The sequence below is a fragment of the Aythya ferina genome (genome assembly GCF_964211825.1).
Source record: "Aythya ferina genome assembly, chromosome: Z".
NCBI classification, from domain to species: domain Eukaryota; kingdom Metazoa; phylum Chordata; class Aves; order Anseriformes; family Anatidae; genus Aythya; species Aythya ferina.
In genome coordinates this window covers 48,096,697-48,115,286 of record NC_140299.1, presented here as the reverse complement: position 1 = coordinate 48,115,286, position 18,590 = coordinate 48,096,697, and the positions used below count along the sequence as shown (strand labels likewise).

The 18,590-nt window shown below is 36.2% G+C and overlaps 1 protein-coding gene across 2 annotated transcripts in view; it reads left to right on the top strand.

Moving 5' to 3' along the window:
* Positions 1–18,590, top strand: part of AUH (AU RNA binding methylglutaconyl-CoA hydratase) — a 116,830-nt gene that overhangs the window by 89,563 nt on the left and 8,677 nt on the right. For both annotated transcript variants that reach the window (XM_084504416.1, XM_084504417.1), the window contains exon 7: positions 17,918–18,105. In XM_084504416.1, coding sequence (XP_084360542.1) covers positions 17,918–18,105 — 188 coding nt within the window. The remainder of the gene's footprint in view (positions 1–17,917; positions 18,106–18,590) is intronic.

Below are 18,590 nucleotides of genomic sequence, written 5' to 3'. Positions count from 1 at the left end.
GAAAGGACAACATGTTAAGGGACCTACTGCTAATGGAAAGAAACACAACAACAATAACAACAACAAAACATAACACGTTGAGGAGCCATAACACTGGGGAAAGGAATGGGGCTGACCCCACAAGAGCAAGTGGGAAAAAGGACAGGGCACAGGTTGACTGTGAAAATGGGCAGATGGTATATAAAGACTGATGTTTGGATGGTGACATATCAGAAGTGGCAGCACCCACTGAAACACAGCCCCTTCCAGAGCTGGGAACAGACCTAGTGTTTTTTAAAGGTTTATCTATTTTGGAAGAGGGATGCAAATTTAAAATTTACTTATTTGTAGTATTACTTAAGCTAGGTTAATTCCTATGTGGACGTACATAGTTCTAAGTTAAAATGAACTTAACTTGATTTGATTTAATTAATTTTGAAATTGAACTTTCTTACCTTAATATAAATTAGTCTAACGTTTGAGTGCTCCCATACAAATATCCTCCAAGTTGCATTACTCTTGTGTCATGAGAATACCCAACTACACATGTGCTGTGTGCTCTTCATGGTATTCAGTGCTGCTGTAGGAATATGTTACGGTTACCTTGTAACAGCTGAGACAGTGCAGACCAGTACTTTGCAGAACACTGTATTATTATACAGGCATACATAATATGTATTTAAAAAATTGAAGCACTCAAACATTGCTAGTGTTATATGCAGCCTTGAACAAAACTGCTTGATACAGCTTGCATAGTTCTAAGCCTGCTGCTTGTCTCCATGCATTATTCTTTAAATTCTTTCATTTCATGGTTGTGTTTGCCAGTGCTGTTCACACTTAGGTTTTTTAAAAGACTGAAGATTGCCCAAATACATGTTGTGGATTGCAAATGACATGTTCCTCAGACATTACTGACAATGTCAAGCTAAATTTAACTCTTTATGCCAATGCTGAGGTGTTAGAGGGACTCAAAGCCTTTTATCTTTTATTTTTTTTAATTATTATTATGAGCAAAACATGTTTTTCCACTAGTTACATTATTACATACAGCTGAACTGTTTTGGCTGAATTAAAAATATAAAAATAAAATCAACAGCCTAGTGAAAAGAACTGTGTGCTGGGCACTACTTGAAAAGGAAGATCAATAATAACATTTGAGAAATTACAGTCAATTAAAAATAACACTTTATATTGGGAAATTTTATGTGATACTAAAAAAGATGCTACCAGCATTGACTATAAATAGAAATATAAATGGATCGTATTGCCAAGAGGCTATAAAGATTAATATTAGACAGTTTTGAACTTTTTTAGCATTTAAGAAAAGATAGACCTATGTTAAACTGTTCACCCTACTGTATCTACAAAGGCAACTAAGTGGATGTGAAATGACAACTCACTGCATAGGAAAGGAAAAGATTGTTAGAAGATGCACTAAAAAAAAAAGGAAAAAAATATAACAGCGTAATGCAGGGAATGCACAATATTCCCTATTTGTTTTGGAATCCTGATCAACATAAAAAGATTACTTTGTACTTGAGGCATCTAAATTTGATGAGCAGTCTGTTTTATCTGTTTGAACAGAGTGGTGTGAGTGGTCAGGATAACCTAATCTGGATGTCAGGAAGCATGAAAACAAGGAAGACTGTTAAAATGTAATCCCAACAATAACAGTAGGTACTATGGTAATGTGAATAAGATACTATCATTTCCTGAAATTAAGAGATGGGTGAAATACAGTCAGAACTCCCCTTGGTATTCTCTTCACACAGAAGCTTAGAAATATTTTATTAAATATTAATAACAACATGAAAGACCTTTGGTCTTATTTTCATCTTAATTAGCCAGGATGTATATGCCATTCACTTTGAAGCCAAATGCTACTCCTTTGTATTAACCTGCAGGGGGTACTAGAAAATTGAACCAAGTAGCATTTAGATATTTCTCCTCCTCCAATGGGATAATTAACATGTACTCCTTTACAAACTCTCTTAGTCTTACCTGATCCCCGTATAGAGGTTTCATATTGACTTCTAGAATTTGAGTGGTATGGTGTAAAATTGCTGCCTCAGCCCATTTCTTATAAACTGTCAGAACTCAGGAAAATTATTAACCTTCAACTTAAAACTGCTGAACCTACAATGGAAGCTTAATCTCATAACGAAATCAGATTGGAGGAGACAAAATGGACACTAATTTCAGGAGGGAAACAGAGTTATATACAGTATACTGAGCCTATTTTGTTTTGGGGTGAAAGGTAAAGGCAAATGAAAAGCCTAATAACTTAATGATAGCTGGTATGGCTAAAAAGAATGGGAAGTTTTCTGACTAATAAATCTGAGTCTGGAATTAGAAAGAAATGAAAAATTAAAGAAATCAATTATATAAAGTCTGTGGGTTTCCAGATGCTTGGCTGACTGCTTCCCCAACCTGCCTGCCTTTTGCGTAGGTTACCCACTCCCTATGAAAAACCTAAGAATCACCTCAAATTGGACCTTGGAGCTTCTGACCTAGTGGCCAGAGATACAGGGGCCTCTGCTAGGAGAACTTGATAAACTGCCAAGCTTCAAGGCCACCGTTTTCCCTCTGCTGCTGGTCTTGGACTTCCTCTTTGTCTGGAGCTTGGTGTACAGTGGCCAACTGGGCAGCCTAGTGCTTCTCAAGTCTTAGCCCTAGCATATTTTGCTTGGTGAATCTACCACAAAGCTATCAGCTTTTGAGTCCTGCAGAGTATGGGGTTGGACATTCATCATGGCTAAGCTTCTGAGGCTGAAAAGTCTAGTGGATGTAATCGAGCTATGCATGTTAAATGACAGGAAACAGAGCTGCTTTCAGAGGAAACCCACCTATGTTCCACTGAATGAAAACAAGGGTGTTTATACCAAACACTTCACTTACTGATGAATTCACATTTTCCAATGATTATAAGAAAAACTGTAACCAGTTTGACTGTCGCTATAATGTCCCATGACTGAAATTGTCTGCTCTGTATGTAAGCGTTATGAAACATGATAAATTACATCACCACTTTTTTTTTTCTTTTATGGATATCCTCCTCCATATGATAGATGGTTCTTTAATAAGCTGCTATTTAATATTTTGGTATATTTTGTTTCCCATTGTGTAGAATAAACACAATTCCCCATTTACTGTACATCCTTCAAGCTTATTTTGGGAACATGACTGTTCATTTTACCTTTTTGTGTGCAGGTAAGTTAAGATGATAATGCTTAATCTTGCAGGAATGTTACAAAACAAAACAAAGCATCACTAGTAACTATGAAAGGACACCCATGTTGTGGAGATGTTAAGTTTATTTGTCCAAAACTCCTGTGAAGTGAAAGACTAAATAGTCGTGTTCCATCAACAAGGTAAAAATCCAACTAACAACAGCTTCCTTCACCTCCTGATCATGGTTTATCTTTAGATAAAATGTTAAATAGTTAACAAAAATGTTATTCTCTATATTTTGATAAATAATATTTTTAAGTTTATAAACAAAATCTGATTGTTGGATGAAACATGACACTGAGATATTTTTCCTGTGTAGTTTGTAAATCATAACGTGAAATTAGGTTTGTAAATACTGGGAACTTTGTATCTGCTGTAACACAACGTGCTAGGTTCCATCCTTCTGCTGTTAGAAGAGCCAATTTAGCCTGTTACATTGTGATTGCCAGACTTAGACTAGTAATGACTACAGAAGTTACAAAACACTTTCTGATATATCTCAGTTTCCTTGTTCTCAGGTATTCGTGTAATGTGTTAGAGCTAAATGAAAATTTAAAACCTATTTCTTTTTGCTAGAACAGTTGGTTTGAATTTGAAAATGTTACTCTTTGATCAAAAGAAATATTGGTCTTTGTGCATGGGGAGCTCTGAGTAAAATAATTAGCTATTACTAAGGGAGAGGAAACAAGTAGAAGGAATGCTTTTGTTAGCATATTCAATCTTTTACTTTCTTGGATGTCAATAAATAAATAAAAACAGCAAAAAAAACACATTCTGTTATTTTAATATCACAAGTGGACACTTTCTGTGTTTAGCAGCATTATTATTCAAGAGTTTTGCGTCACAGAAGATGAAAAATACTAGATTTATGTTTTGTTTCTACTAAATAATTTACTTTAGTGTACTTTTATCCATCACATTATTTAAGTCAAATGTATTAAAATCATTTTTTTTTCCTATTCTTAGATAGATCTTTTTTGTACAGAGGAAGGGTTAAGAGGAAGAGCAAAGCATGTGTTGTATTGCAAATGGGTTGAGCACTTCCAGAGAGCAAATTTTCTTCATCTTGAACCTAATGAAATATTTAAAGTTGTATTCTTAAGTGTCTAGAGTAGCTGAATGGGAGTTGGGGGTTGAAGTTGAAAAGAGAAAGACTACTGTTCATAACAATCAAATCTCCGCTGCAAAGCTAGCATCAGCACTAGGCGTCATTAAATCAAATGGTTAGCCATCAAGCAGTATGGAAATCAAAAGGGACATAAGCCTTGAGCTAAATCCATTAGTTCTGCAGACCTTTGGTGATTTTGATAAGAGGGAGGACTGATTACCATTGAAGTAAGCTTGGTCCAGACATGAGTTATAAAAAACAAGTTATGAAATAGAGTTTTATGGGTGTCATTCTTTAAATAGATTGGTAATATCCACAATTACAAAGCATTAAACTAAATGTCTTGTGGAGGGGGGAATCACTCCTCAGTAAACTGCAATTTAAGTAACAAGTTGGAATACATTTCAATAATAATCAAGGAGGAAACAACACAACTGCTCACACAGTTCTATGTAATGAAAATTCATGCACCTATGGGTGCCATTATAAAGGGTGGGGTGAAAAAAATAATAAGTGAACATTTTAAAAAGATATAAAAGTATAAATAAAACAATTGATTATGCTATAAAGTGATCTCTTCTAGAGGTTTAGTAACTGAATTTAGAATACTCATAAAAAACAGTCATGCATCATTTACACTGTAATATATGAAAGACAATCTTCAGTATTTAAGTATATTGTGTGGTTCTCATCATTGAACTTCAGTGATGGTTTTCTCAGCAAACACTACTAATCCAACTGCTGAACCCTCACAAAGTATGGGGTAAAGGATGAATGAAATATAACTACAGTTCTCTGAAATTAAAACACAGCTTACTAATTGACTCTGAAAATATGGCCCCATTTTCAGGTGTCACGTGGTTGAAAACCTTCAAGTGAGTAGAGGCTCTATATCATGCCAAGATAATAATACAAAATAAAGACAAAATCAATTCTATTTATGATCAACATTACATTTGAAGCAAAGGAAAAATGTATCACTCATATAGATATGAATAGTGCAAGTCAGTTTTTAGTTGAATAGTTTACTTATTTTGAGATCCATCATCAGTGAGTAATAATACAGAGTTCAATTATTTTCATTTCATATTCAGTTATGACTATATTATGTTAGAAGGCAAAATAGCTTCCAAATTAATAGTTAATTCACTGTATGTCTGGTGTTTTTCAGCAATTTTCAGAAGATTCAATGAATGAAATGGTAATTGTGTAGTCTGCCTTAAAAGAACAGCTGCACAAGTTAGTTCACCACAAAGAAAGTTGGATAAAATGATTTATGAAGTGCTGTTTCCTTAATTATTTCACAGCCTCTCTGGCACTGGAGACTTATCTAAGCCAACTATTACAAATCTCTGAATTTCAGAAATACTAGATTCCTGTCCCTCCTTCTCTACCTCTGTTCTTCATCAGGTATGTTCAGGTTATGACCAAGAGGAGCAAGAGTGACTTTTTCTCCCTCGATTCTCAGACACAGAGGAAAAAAAGAAGTTGTAGGAAAAAAATGTCTCAAAGATACTAATCCTTTGCAGCTTTATATTAATGTTTTTTATAGTTTAATGTAATTTGAGATCTAAGGAACCAGTGTTAATTGGTGACTGAGTTAATCTAAGTTTTCTCATGACTTACGCTGTGGAAGTTTTTTGAAAATAGGAACAGAGGATGCGATGTATTTGGCATAGATATGAATGTTTTTTAGCAAAAAAACACCCCATAGAATTCAGTCTTTCAAAGGCTTAGTTTGATGTCATTTTTTAACATTTTGCATCTGAGTGTCAAGAAATGGGAATGACTATACTGAAATTTAAATTATCCGAACTAAAAGAGGATCAAAGAAGATAGTTTAATTTTGACCTTTTAGCTTAATATACTAATACAATTAATACCTGCCAGAAGGATAGCCAATAGTTAGCTCTTCATATATGGAGTGTAATTCTCCTTTTAGCTTTGGACTATGCAATCCTCATAATAAACTTCTGGGGGTTGTTTTTTTTTTCCAGGTGTTTCTAGAAAAGAGCCAACCTAGGGAAACAAGCTAGGGGAAGCCCTCATTTGCCTCTTGTCTCAGAAATGTAGTGATGATCTTTCCACAAAAAGAAGAAATTCAGGAGCTTTGCAAAGGGTCACTGCAAACTCCACTTCCAATTATAATCCTATGTTCCAGCTCCTTGCAACTTAGTTGCAATATACTCAGTTGCTCAGGGTTTTTACCCTAAAAGAGTTCTTTCCCCCCATACCGTCTTCCATTACGTGTGCCTTGAGCATCAGCCTCTCTGTATTTTAGACTAGCAAAACGTTTATTAAAAATTTTAGACTAGCAAAATGTTTATTCTCTGGGGAGAAAGTGGTTGTTTCTTTTCCCATCCAGCATACCTGTGTGAAAACACCATTGCTTTCATAATGAGGAGGAAGAGGAGGAAATGATAAAAAACAATACTGTGAGGAATAATGGCAGTGTTTAGTCTAATACGCAGGGTGAGGTTGTCTGTGGGATTTGAACCTACCAGCTTGAGATCACAGGTGAGCACCTAGACCTCTGTCGTGTTTGAACCAGTAAGGAGTTGATCTGTATACCAAAGGGGCTATAAATTACTGGCACAAAACAATTAAAAATGCTGCTGCTCAAGGATATTCCAAAGGTACAGCGAAAGTAGCATATAAGATTGGCATCAAAGTCATGCGTTTGTTTTCATTGATTTCCTTTATTTTTTGTCAGTGCAAACAACAGGGAATTTTGTTTTCCATGAAGTCTCGCTGTTATGAAATAGTATGTAGCTTGAGTACAAGCAGCAGACTAGTGAAGAAAGGTAAATTTTTTCTTAGTAAGACATTTTTAGGTGTAGGCAGGGCTATTAAAATAATTGAAGGTTCAGCTGAGTGGCTGAACTAAATTATCAATCAAAAATCAAGTCATATAAGCAAAGTGTTTTGTTTCAGGTTAAATGCAATATTTTGTTTCACCAGAAATGATATTTTAGGCTCTTAAAAAAAGCAAACAAACAAAGTGAACAAGGAGACAGATGCATGAACAAGAAACTCAGACAAGAGAGACTGAGAGAACAATACAGATTTGTCTCAAATCATATTTAGGTTTTATAAGATCAAGAGTGTAAGGGCCATGCTAACAAGTAGCAAGCTTATCCAGCTTTTGGTATTTGATCAGATGTCTCTGCAGAACACTTACTTTGCTGTGTGGCCTTAAGTTACATGGGAAGATGTAGCCCTGCTTGGTTAGAGTTAACAATGGAGATCTGAAAAAGGCTTTCAATTTCTGAGCTCCATTTCAGTGGTCCACTTAAAAGAATAAATGCTTCAGTGAAGGCTGGCTGGGAAAGGAGGCTCTCAGGGTTTCACCAGTTCTAAGGGTGAAATACATCTCAGGATTAGAAAGAAAGGGCAGATAGAGATGATTTTTAAAAATACTGCTTTTTCTGAGCAAGAAAGAGACTGAGCAAATAAGATGATGTGGATTTATGCTTGTTCATCAAATTCTAAACCTTGCAGGCAAATTGAATCTACAAGGGCTTTCATTCAGCATATTCTCTTTTTCAAAGAATCCATGATTCTCTCTGGATTTCAAGGGCAAATTGTCCATTATTAAAGGAATTCTATTTTTGAGTTAGTTCCTTGTTGTTGTGCCTTGTTTTCTCTAAAGGGCTTACACAGAAAGAGAACTTCTGAAATCTCTTTTTAAGTGTCCAGGCTCCAATAAAATGTTACAAAATTGCTAGGGATTTGGGAGAGCTCTATCATCGAGGGTGGATTGTTGCTAAAGAAGGGTCAAAGGATCTCCATGTAAAAGTGCCTTTGAGATATCCATAACTAGGAGCAGCAACCAGGCTGCAGCTGCACCTAGAAGCAGAAAGCATTCAGCACCAAGGTCTGCTCGCAGCAGAAAGATCCCACCTGATGTAAACAGCTAGTGAGATGTAGGCGAGTGGTATTACCCACCTTGTTTATCTTCAGTGTTTGAAGTAAACTATTCTTAATGACTTACGCTAATTAAAGATACATTTTTTTAACAAGTGGAGTGTTCTCAGCTGCTGTCCTAGGTCACTGTGCTGATACAAATTTATTTCTTCATTACATCCTGCATATGTAGCCCCAAATGTCTCTTTTCCTGTAATTTGCAAGTGGGATGTAAGGAAAGTAAAACTCATATCTAATTTCTTTGATCCTCAAAACTGTAAAGGTCCATGAATTCCATCTCATCTGTGTGTGATTAGGTGGCAGAAAAATCTAATTAGCACTAGCTTCTCCATATATAGGGGAAGAATTACTGTTGCATACAGCCCTCTTGCATTGCATCCTGTGTGCGGTGAATTCTTTTCTGTATTACTTGTGTCACAGCAGCAGGTGAGAAGAATATGAAAGAGCCTTTCTTAATGTAATCCTTCTCATTAGTGTTTTAACAGTCAGATGGCTACAGTCTGGGAATAATCACTTATTTCAGCTCACTCTTTGTTAAATTCCTGTCAGTTATTGGCTTTTTTTTCCTTTTTTTTTTTTTTTTAATTACAACTTGACTAGAAGGTGTTGGAAGAGTTACACATATCTATTGAGGAAAAACATCAGAATAATCCCAAACAATGAAATGTTAAAATATCCAGTTTACAGTGTTTACACTTACTGGGGTGGATCCACTGGTTGCATTGTAACTGTCATTTAATGTTACTGTATATCTTTACAGAAAATTATTTCCAAATTAAAGTGAAATTTTTTCATGAATTTGGATTGCAGGATTTTTAAAAACTCATTCATAAAATGTTAACAATGTGAATTAAACAAAATAGTATTTATGAGTAAGGAGAAGGACTTTTAAATGTAATACCAGTTGTCTATCCTTTTAATGTATTGTTCCTCAAAACAGTATGCTAATCCTGTCTACACTCTCTCAGTTCATCCTGAACAGCAACAGATGGGGCCAAGTGTCAGTCAAAAATAGTAAGGAGATGTGATTTCCTGATAGAGACATGAACAAACAAGCAATTTGAATTTTCTCCCTGTTGATTTCATTTATGTTGCATTTTTAACCTTCAGCCTTTGAAAACCTGGTCTTCTATATCGTCTTGAGGATATCTGCTGTTCTCAGTATATAAGTAGAGGCTGAATTGTATTTGTATAGGTAATAACTCATTTCTCTGAAGAGCCAGTAAAGGGTGTTCTTGGCTTCGGAAAAGCATCATCTATCCCAGCCTGTGTTAGAGGATTCTAACCTCATATGTTCAGATCTCTCAAATGGCATTTTTTTCAGGTGTCAGCTCACTGACTAGTGTTTTTCGTGTTTTGATGGCCAGTTTGACACAAGTTACAGTATTTTGGAGACACTGAGCATGAAAACATGAAGCTGAAATCTGAAATCACTAAGAATGTTTAGTGAAAAAAAATTATCTTTTATTGTCTCAAGCTAGGCACATAAATATCCAAGTGCTCAGAAGTAGCAAAGGGAGAATATCCTATAGCATATTCTGAATGCATTCTTATATTTTATGATGGATTTATTTTAATTTTTAATTCCTAATGGAAGTTGTAATTATTCTTAGAGATAGAATCATAGAATGGTTTGAATTGGAAGGGACCTTACAGATCATCTAGTTTAAACGCCAGCGGACACCTCCCACTAGACCAGGTTCCACAAACCCCCACTCAACCTGGCCTTGAACACTTCATGAGTTTTACATGGTTCTCCTCTCTTAAGTTTGCCAACATCCCTCTGGATGGACAAGAGTATAGAGTGTATCAGCTGCACTGTTCATCTTGGTGTCCTCTGCAAACTTGCTGAGAGTGTGCTCAATCCCACTGTCTCTGTCACCAACAAAGATATTGAACAGTTCTGATCCCAGTACAGACCCCTGATAGACATCACTGGTCTCTACCTGGACCCTGAGCCATTGAAACCAACTCTCTGGATGCAACCATCCAGACAATTCCATATCCGCTGAGTAGTCTATCCATCAAATCCATGCCTCACCAGTTTAGAGATAAGGATGTTGTATGGGACTGTATCAGGGACTGTGTATAAATCTGAGTAGATGACATCAGTTTCTCTTCCCTTGTTCACCACTGCTGTCAGTCTGTCACTTGGGATTAGACAGCTGAACTAGGAGTTGCTGTGTCTTGGCTTTGGAATTTTCCCTGGACTCCCGTTCTAAGTTGGCACTGATTATTTTTTCCTTAGGACTGCTCAAGCCAGCAATTTTGAGAGATGAATAATAATCTCAGAGATAAATTGTGAATAAAATAAGAATTAGGAATAAATAAGCCATTATTTCGGAATTGTTGAAAGCAGATATAATATTAGTCAGGATGGGAGAAGATGTAGGGTTAGGAATAGGAGTTGGGTGTAGGGAGTTAGTAGTGCAGTGTATTACTTTGCTATGTGGAAGGATAAGATGGTAGATTTCTATGTGGAGAGCACTGAAGTAAGGAAAACATTCAAGTAACTCACCCGTAAGCAGTGGAGATTTCAGTTGTAATAGTCTGGTTTTGCTTTACTTACTGTTTTTTTTTTTTTTTTTTTGTGGCTACTAAATGCTAAAGCAAGGAAGTGTCCTAAATTGGGACTGTGATCTCATTCTAAGTGCAAATAAGAATAGAATACCACTGTGGTAACCCATTTTTCTGTAATTTGCTTGTCTTAAGTACTTATGATAGATTTTCTTATGTCATTTTTTTTTATGTCATGATTTTTATGAGTCAAATTTTAGCTGCTACAATCAATCCAAAACCGTAAGAGCATGGACTACAAAATTATTTATTTCAAATGCAACTTTAAAAAAAGTTTTTGCCTAATATTACTCATAAAGTCCACATGATTTGTTAAGTATGATCCTATGGAACAGCACTGCTCTAAACCTCCTACCTGTTGTTACAGCTGAGTAATGACTTCATAAACATGTGGGTGTAATTTTGAAACTGGAAAATGCCTTCTCCTGGGCCATTAATTTCTATCTGCAGCAAGATGAGTTATGTTATGTGTACATACTTTTTAATTTTGCGTAACTTCACTTTCTGTCATTTTATCCCAAAGGACAGTAAGAACAAGTTTCTATCTGGAGTAAAAGAAGGGTGCGTGGCCTTACTGAATGTGTGCTCATTTCTATTGCATTTGTTTACGTTAAAGTAGTATTTAATAACTAGACTAATGGCCTTATGCACTTCTCTTTTCTTCCTTAAATAATTCATGTGAAAGCGATAAAGTGGATTGTCAATGTCTGCATTGCTAGAGCCATGAGTCCAGGGAGTCCGTGTGGAATAATACAGACCTGTGCTTGCCAAGCGGTGTTTGGTCTGACAGTGGAGTGCTAAAGGTCTGGATGCGTAGCAGAATGTCCAACAGTTGTGAGGGAAGTGTGCAGTAAATAACTAGATACAGAATATCTTCTGAAGTGGAGTTCATTTTATAAAAATAACATTCGAGACTCATTCTTTGATCCATTCATTTCACATATGCAACTGTCTGCTGGGATACCAATTTTTAATCTTTCTCCATCTACAAGAGGATTACTTACTTTGAAAATAAATCATGTTTTCTAAATTACCCAACGATTTCATCTTACCATACAAAAGCTGTGATCATTAAACTGCTAGTGAATTCTGAGAGTATATTTATACTTTCTCTCATGAATTGTAAGTGTTACATCTTCAAGCCAAGTACTATGTTCTACTGACTCAAGCTGCCACCTTCAAGTCACCCACGCATGCAGTTTTGATGTATTCTAGGCATTTTTCAGATAGGTTTTTAAATAAACCAAACTACAGATGTAAATGAATAAAATAGACTGTGAAAATTAAGAACTGATTTGCAAGTTTGGTTGGCAGCTTTGGAGCTGATGTTTGCAGCTGCCATGCTGCTGTAGGTAGCGGGTCATCGTTCACCTCCAGTCTCATGTGCAGTTGTGACTTAGATCACTGCTGAGCTTTCTTTGGCTTGACTGGCAAAATAAACTCCCACTGGCCCTTGTGGCAGCCTCCTGCTAAATGTGTTCTGGATACAGCTTCTGTCCTCAGGCATCACAGACCCCAACACAACTCCCATGTCAATCTCAGGCAACTGTCTTGGGCACGCTTCATTCAGGTCTCTACTCTTTTTCCAAACAACTACTTACATGGCCAGACAGGAGAGAGGCCTTTTGACTTTTTGTCAATTCGGTGCTTTTTTGTTGTCACAGAGATAACATTTTGTTTCTTTTTATCTCCATGTGGTTTTCACTCTGTCCTACATCTTTGTTCATGTCCTTCCTGGTCTAAGCTGTTTTCAGTTGTTAGTTACTCAGTTTGTGCCAGTTGCAGGCTCTTCATGTTTTCTTTTATGGAAGGATTTGGGATGTCTGATCCCATAAGGATTTATTCCTGGATTTAAGTGAGCTGAAACTCTTGTGTCTTTGCAGGATCAAGGCCTGATCTGGTAAATAATCTGTTGGAAAATTGGTGTTAAAGATTGTTTTGATAGCTTTCAGAATGTTTGTATTTTGAAAGTTTCTTTATTTAGCAAAGGATGTCAGGTACTTTAAGACATTTGTAACACATACTTTTTACATACAAGATACATGACTGAAAAGTATTACATTAAAATAGTCTTTTTAGCCGTGTTTATGAGCTCTATACTTATTGTCAAGGATTGGGTGTTATTAACAGCAGGCTTCTACATTCCCATATTCCATTCTTTCATATCTTTCAATGGAAAGGAAAAAGTCTATTCCTCACAGCTTTCTGTGAAAGAACCACAACAATGCCTACAAGACATTTTTGGCTGAATTGGGTAATTAGAAGTTTTGTGGCTGATGGACTCTGATTTCACCATTTATTGTTAATAAAACACTAGAAATGTACAGTAGTTAAGAAGAGAAAGCTAGATACTGGTCCAGTTAAATCATTCCAATGCAAACCTAATGAAGTTTGTGGTGAAAAGAATAGGATAGAAAGAATCATTTTACTTAACTTAATAAACAAGAATATTACTAAATTAAAGTTTGGATTTTTTTTTTTTTTTTTTTGTCAGAACAGGATTTTGTCCAATACATTTTGACAGAGCCTTGAGCTATGAGAAACTACTGATTGTAGATCTTCTCTGCCAGAATGATGAATCTATTTCCAGTAAGCTAGTTGCTTCATCTTGTTGGATATACGCTTGGGAATTTATCACGTAATTCCCTTAATCCAAACCAGTTGAGTACATATTTTGTAATTGATGAATTACTGTCAGTAAATAAATAGTCATACAAAATCAACTGGTTGTTAAGAAAAAATAAGGCATGCAAAAAATACATTTAACAATATTCATACCTTGTAGTCTTGTAGTCTTGTACTCAATATGTCTGTTCACACAGACTGGAGTGTCATCTAAAACTGGTGTTTACAGTTATTACAACATTGAATATATACTACCTTAGATAAGAATGCATTTACACTGCAACTGTATGTCAAATAAGTTTTTTTAACACACTGTGTAATGCCAGATCACTGGTCCTTGAAATAAGATGTTCTTAAGTTTGTGAAAAAGAAACAACTATTCTTCCATCAAATATTGCTCTACATTTAGATGAAATGCCCTGGTTAAGTAATGTCTTTGAAGACTGGGTGTTACTTCCTTTAGCTATGATTGTAGTTGGCAGGCATTATATGTTCTTTGTGTGTTACCAAAACACAACATTCATCTGCAGTATACTCTGTATTTTCTTCATAAATGAATGTAACTTATGTGTATTTTGGTGTGTTGTTTGTAATTGATTAATTGTCTTACTGCTTTTGTGTATGCATATATCTTATTGCTACTACTGAATATATATGATTGATGCATTGAACTGTTGGCTTGTATTCTGTGAATATTAATCAAAGTACGTGCTCCTCTGCTTAATGTCTTTGCTGTGTGGGAAGCAGCCAAACAACATAGACTATAGTCTGTTGTTCTTTTTTTTTTTTTTTCCTTTTTTCTTTTTGCTCTTTAATCATTATTGTGTAAGACACTGGCAAGAACACTTTTTTTTTTTTTTTTTCATCTATAAACAGTGTTTCATGTTTAAACATATCCATTGCTTGGTCAAAGTTATGAAATATTATTGCACAATTAAATTTTGTTTTCAACATTTCCTGGTAGAAGCAGTAATAGAAGAGATGAAGCAGTAAAGAAAGGAGAGATATTTAAGCAGAAAAAAATATGAGGCATAGCGAACAGAAAAGGAACAGAAGATATGGAATAAGTAGATTCAGTTTCTTATGGTTTCAAGTCTTATGATTTGGACACATAGTTTTCTTTAATCAAAAGCCAAACTTGATACATTTCTGGATTTTATTACTATGGTGCAAGGGATAATTTATGAAAAAACTGTTCTTAAAGAGTCAGAGTAGACATCTGCAGTGTTCTGATGTACACGTAAATGTGTATGAGGATAGACATTGATTAGGGTATGACAGCTTCGTTGGGTGAGAAATGAAAAGACATGTTCAGTATGAAAAAAATGCCAGTAAATGTTTCTGTGTGGAAGCGGTGGTACAGCTTGGTATCATAAGCAGCAAGTTTCTTGAAAATACATCTCATGTTTTTATGGCATGTAGATGGGATTTAAATGTTTATAGCTAGAGTTTAAGTCATTCTCAGTGAATCTCACCAGTTAGGCAGCCAAGACTAATAGGGTTTGTAGTATTTTAAAAAGGGGGTTGTTTGGGTGTTTTTTCTTTTCTTTTCCTTGTTCTTTTCCCTTTCCCTTTTCTTTTTCCCTTTTTCCTTTTCCTTTTTCCTTTTCCTTTTTCCTGTCATAAAAATATTCTGTGATGGGAGCTTTCTTTAAATTCTGATTCCTCAGTTCTTCTGGTGGGTGCTGTTTGTAAAATTTTCCTGCTAGCACTATCACCTGCTTAGCTGAACTAGCAGAACTTCCAAACATGAGTTTATTTTTCTGTTGCCTGTCCTCCTTGTCCGCGATGATGGTCTTAAGTACAGTCATACCAGAATGGTAGGTCTGTAGAAAGTTCACAGTGTTTGTATTTGCTAATGTTTAAAACTATTTTGAGTGTAAGCATTTTTATTTTTATTCATTCAATTTCAGCCTGGAAAAAGTAGCTCGTTTTTTTGTTTTATATCATGATTTTGTAATATTCTAGAAGACATAAGGCAGAAATCCCCCAAACCTCCTTTATTTTCTTACAATGTGTTCAAAGGGAGGTCTGTTTTTATGGAAAGGAATACAGTAGTATTGAAGTTTGTGATTCATTAAGAAATAATAATATCTGAAAGCTGAATCGTGGAATCACAATAAGGTTTTGTTTATGTCCAGTAAGATCATGGTTCAGAAACATATTTAAAGTATTTTCAGGAAGCATCACTAAGAGAATTGAATGGTTTCAAAACAGTACTGGCTTAGTCTACAATTACCTAGTGGAAATTAATGTTTTATATCAGTTGAACATGCATTTGTCCAGTGTTGTACCAGCTCTTCTTGAACATCTGTAAATATTTCTCTTGCATGTATACATACATTTGTAATTTAATATATTAACATGCTGTTGCAGAAATAGCTCTATTTCAAAAGAAATTTTTACTTTCAGACTGCCTGTCTCAATGGAATATTTGTTTCAGATTCATGTCAAAACAGTACCTTGTATAGTTTCAAAATACCTTTTCCTGGATGAAGGCCATTTCTATTCTTTTTAGTTCATACAAATATCTGCTTCTGTGATTTCAATCTATGTCTTCAGTTTTGATAATGGTTATACTCACGTTATCATTGTTTATCAGTTTTAGAAAGCTAATTCTTCATATAACCAAATAATCTATCTTCACATGTCTGGTTAATGTAGTAACTACTTTTTGACCTCAAAATCTACCAAAATTTTTTTATCACAGTAAGAGAAGCTAAGTAATGTTAGGTGCCTTTTTCCACTGGCCCGCATCCATCATTGCTCTTTTCTAATTTTTGTGATCAGGCTTTGGATTTCAACAGTAAGACAAAAGTAAGGAGAGACAAGGCCATGATTTCATAGAATCATAGAATATCCTGAGTTGGAAGGGACCCTTAAGGATCATCAAGTCCAGCTCTTGACACCGCACAGGTCTACCCAAAAGTTCAGACCATGTGACTAAGTGCACAGTCCAATCTCTTCTTAAATTCAGACAGGCTCAGTGCAGTGACCACTTCCCTGGGGAGCCTGTTCCAGTGTGCAACCACCCTCTCTGTGAAGAACCCCTCCTGACGTCCAGCCTAAATTTCCCCTGCCTCAGCTTAACCCCATTCCCGCGGGTCCTGTCACTGGTGTTAATGGAGAAAAGGTCTCCTGCCTCTCGACACCCCCTTACGAGGAAGTTGTAGACTGTGATGAGGTCTCCCCTCAGCCTCCTCTTTTCCAGGCTGAACAGGCCCAGTGACCTCAGCCGTTCTTCGTACGTCTTCCCCTCCAGGCCTTTCACCATTTTCGTAGCCCTCCTCTGGACACTCTCCAACAGTTTCATGTCCTTTTTATACTGTGGTGCCCAGAACTGCACACAGTACTCGAGGTGAGGCCGCACCAGCGCAGAGTAGAGCGGGACAATCACCTCCCTTGACCTACTAGCGATGCCGTGCTTGATGCACCCCAGGACATGGTTGGCCCTCCTGGCTGCCAGGGCACACTGCTGGCTCATATTCAACTTGCTGTCTACCACGACCCCCAGATCCCTCTCTTCTAGGCTGCTCTCCAGCGTCTCATCGCCCAGTCTGTACGTGCAGCCAGGGTTTCCCCGTCCCAGGTGCAGGACCCGGCACTTGCTCTTATTGAACTTCATGCGGTTGGTGATCGCCCAGCTCTCCAACCTATCCAGATCCTTCTGCAAGGCCTTTCCACCCTCATTCGAGTCCACAACTCCTCCAAGTTTGGTGTCATCAGCAAACTTGCTCAAAATACCTTCTATTCCTACATCCAGATCGTTTATAAAAATATTGAAAAGTACCGGCCCTAAAATGGAGCCTTGAGGGACCCCACTGGTGACCGCCCGCCAGCCTGACGCAGCCCCATTTACCATAACCCTTTGGGCCCTGCCCGTTAGCCAATTGCTCACCCATCGTATGATGTTTTTATTTAGCTGTATGGTGGACATTTTGTCCAGTAGGACAAATTTTTTAAAGACCTTGTCTTTAGTTCATGTTAGATAGGAATTTTTACTGTCTCTAATACATGGAAAGTTTAGCATTGGCTACAGCCTTGTTCTGTCTCTTGGAGTATATATTTTTCCTGAGTGTAGTTCTTCAAAAATGTTTTCAAGATGGTAATATAATGTAAATATACAGATTGTTAAAAAGAAGCAAAATGCTTGGGCATGGTCACTTACTGACTTTTTTCAGTATTTGGCTGCTTTTGAGTAAGGTAACCTGCTTGCAGTCAAACAGAATTTCTATTACTGTTAGCTCTTTTCAGCTATTTTCATGTCTTTCTAAGAAACAGAACAATTGATTTCCTTTTAGATTTAGTTTCAAAACTGAAAAAGGCACTTTGGACTGTCTAATGTAATTTCTATATTTTCATATAAATGTTTATGGAATTGAAAATATTTGAACTGAATAAGGCATCTACACTTGTGGGATAAAGGGATGTGAAACTAATACTTGCATTTTCTCTTTTTCCAAATTTTAGGGGGGACACAGAGATTACCCCGCACTATTGGAGTATCTTTGGCTAAAGAACTAATCTTCTCTGCACGCATTGTAGATGGTGAGGAAGCAAAATCAATAGGATTGATTAGCCATGTGGTAGAACAGAACGAAGCAGGGGATGCCGCATACAGAAGAGCACTAGCTCTGGCAAGAGAATTTTTACCTCAGGTATAACTAATTATTTTGCTATTTAACTTAATAGTTGTTACCAAATATTAAGCCTGAAAGAGACTCAGCTGTGTTCTGGTTATAATTGCCACGAAGTTATGTGTTTACAAGCCATGGTAGGTATGTGGAGAGCAATGGAAATTTTTCTCATGGATCAAGTGGTGTTATTTGGTAAATATTTCCCAGTAAAGCAAATAAGCTTTGTCAATCCATGTATCATAGTGCTGTGGTCTGTGTTTCCGTTGTATATTTTGGTTTTCACATGTTAAACACTAAAAAATGGTGTAAGGGTTGTTTTTTTTTTTGTTGTTTGTTTTTTTTTATTATTTTTTTTAGTAAATTTTTTGTCTCAGTAGGTTATTCTGTTGCTGTTGAACACTTCGGAAGAGATACAAAAAAGTCCTTATGAAAGTGAATGTATTTCAGCATAGCTCTTGTTTTTGAAAAAATAAAACTAAGTCTAATATCAGTATTAAAGCAAAACC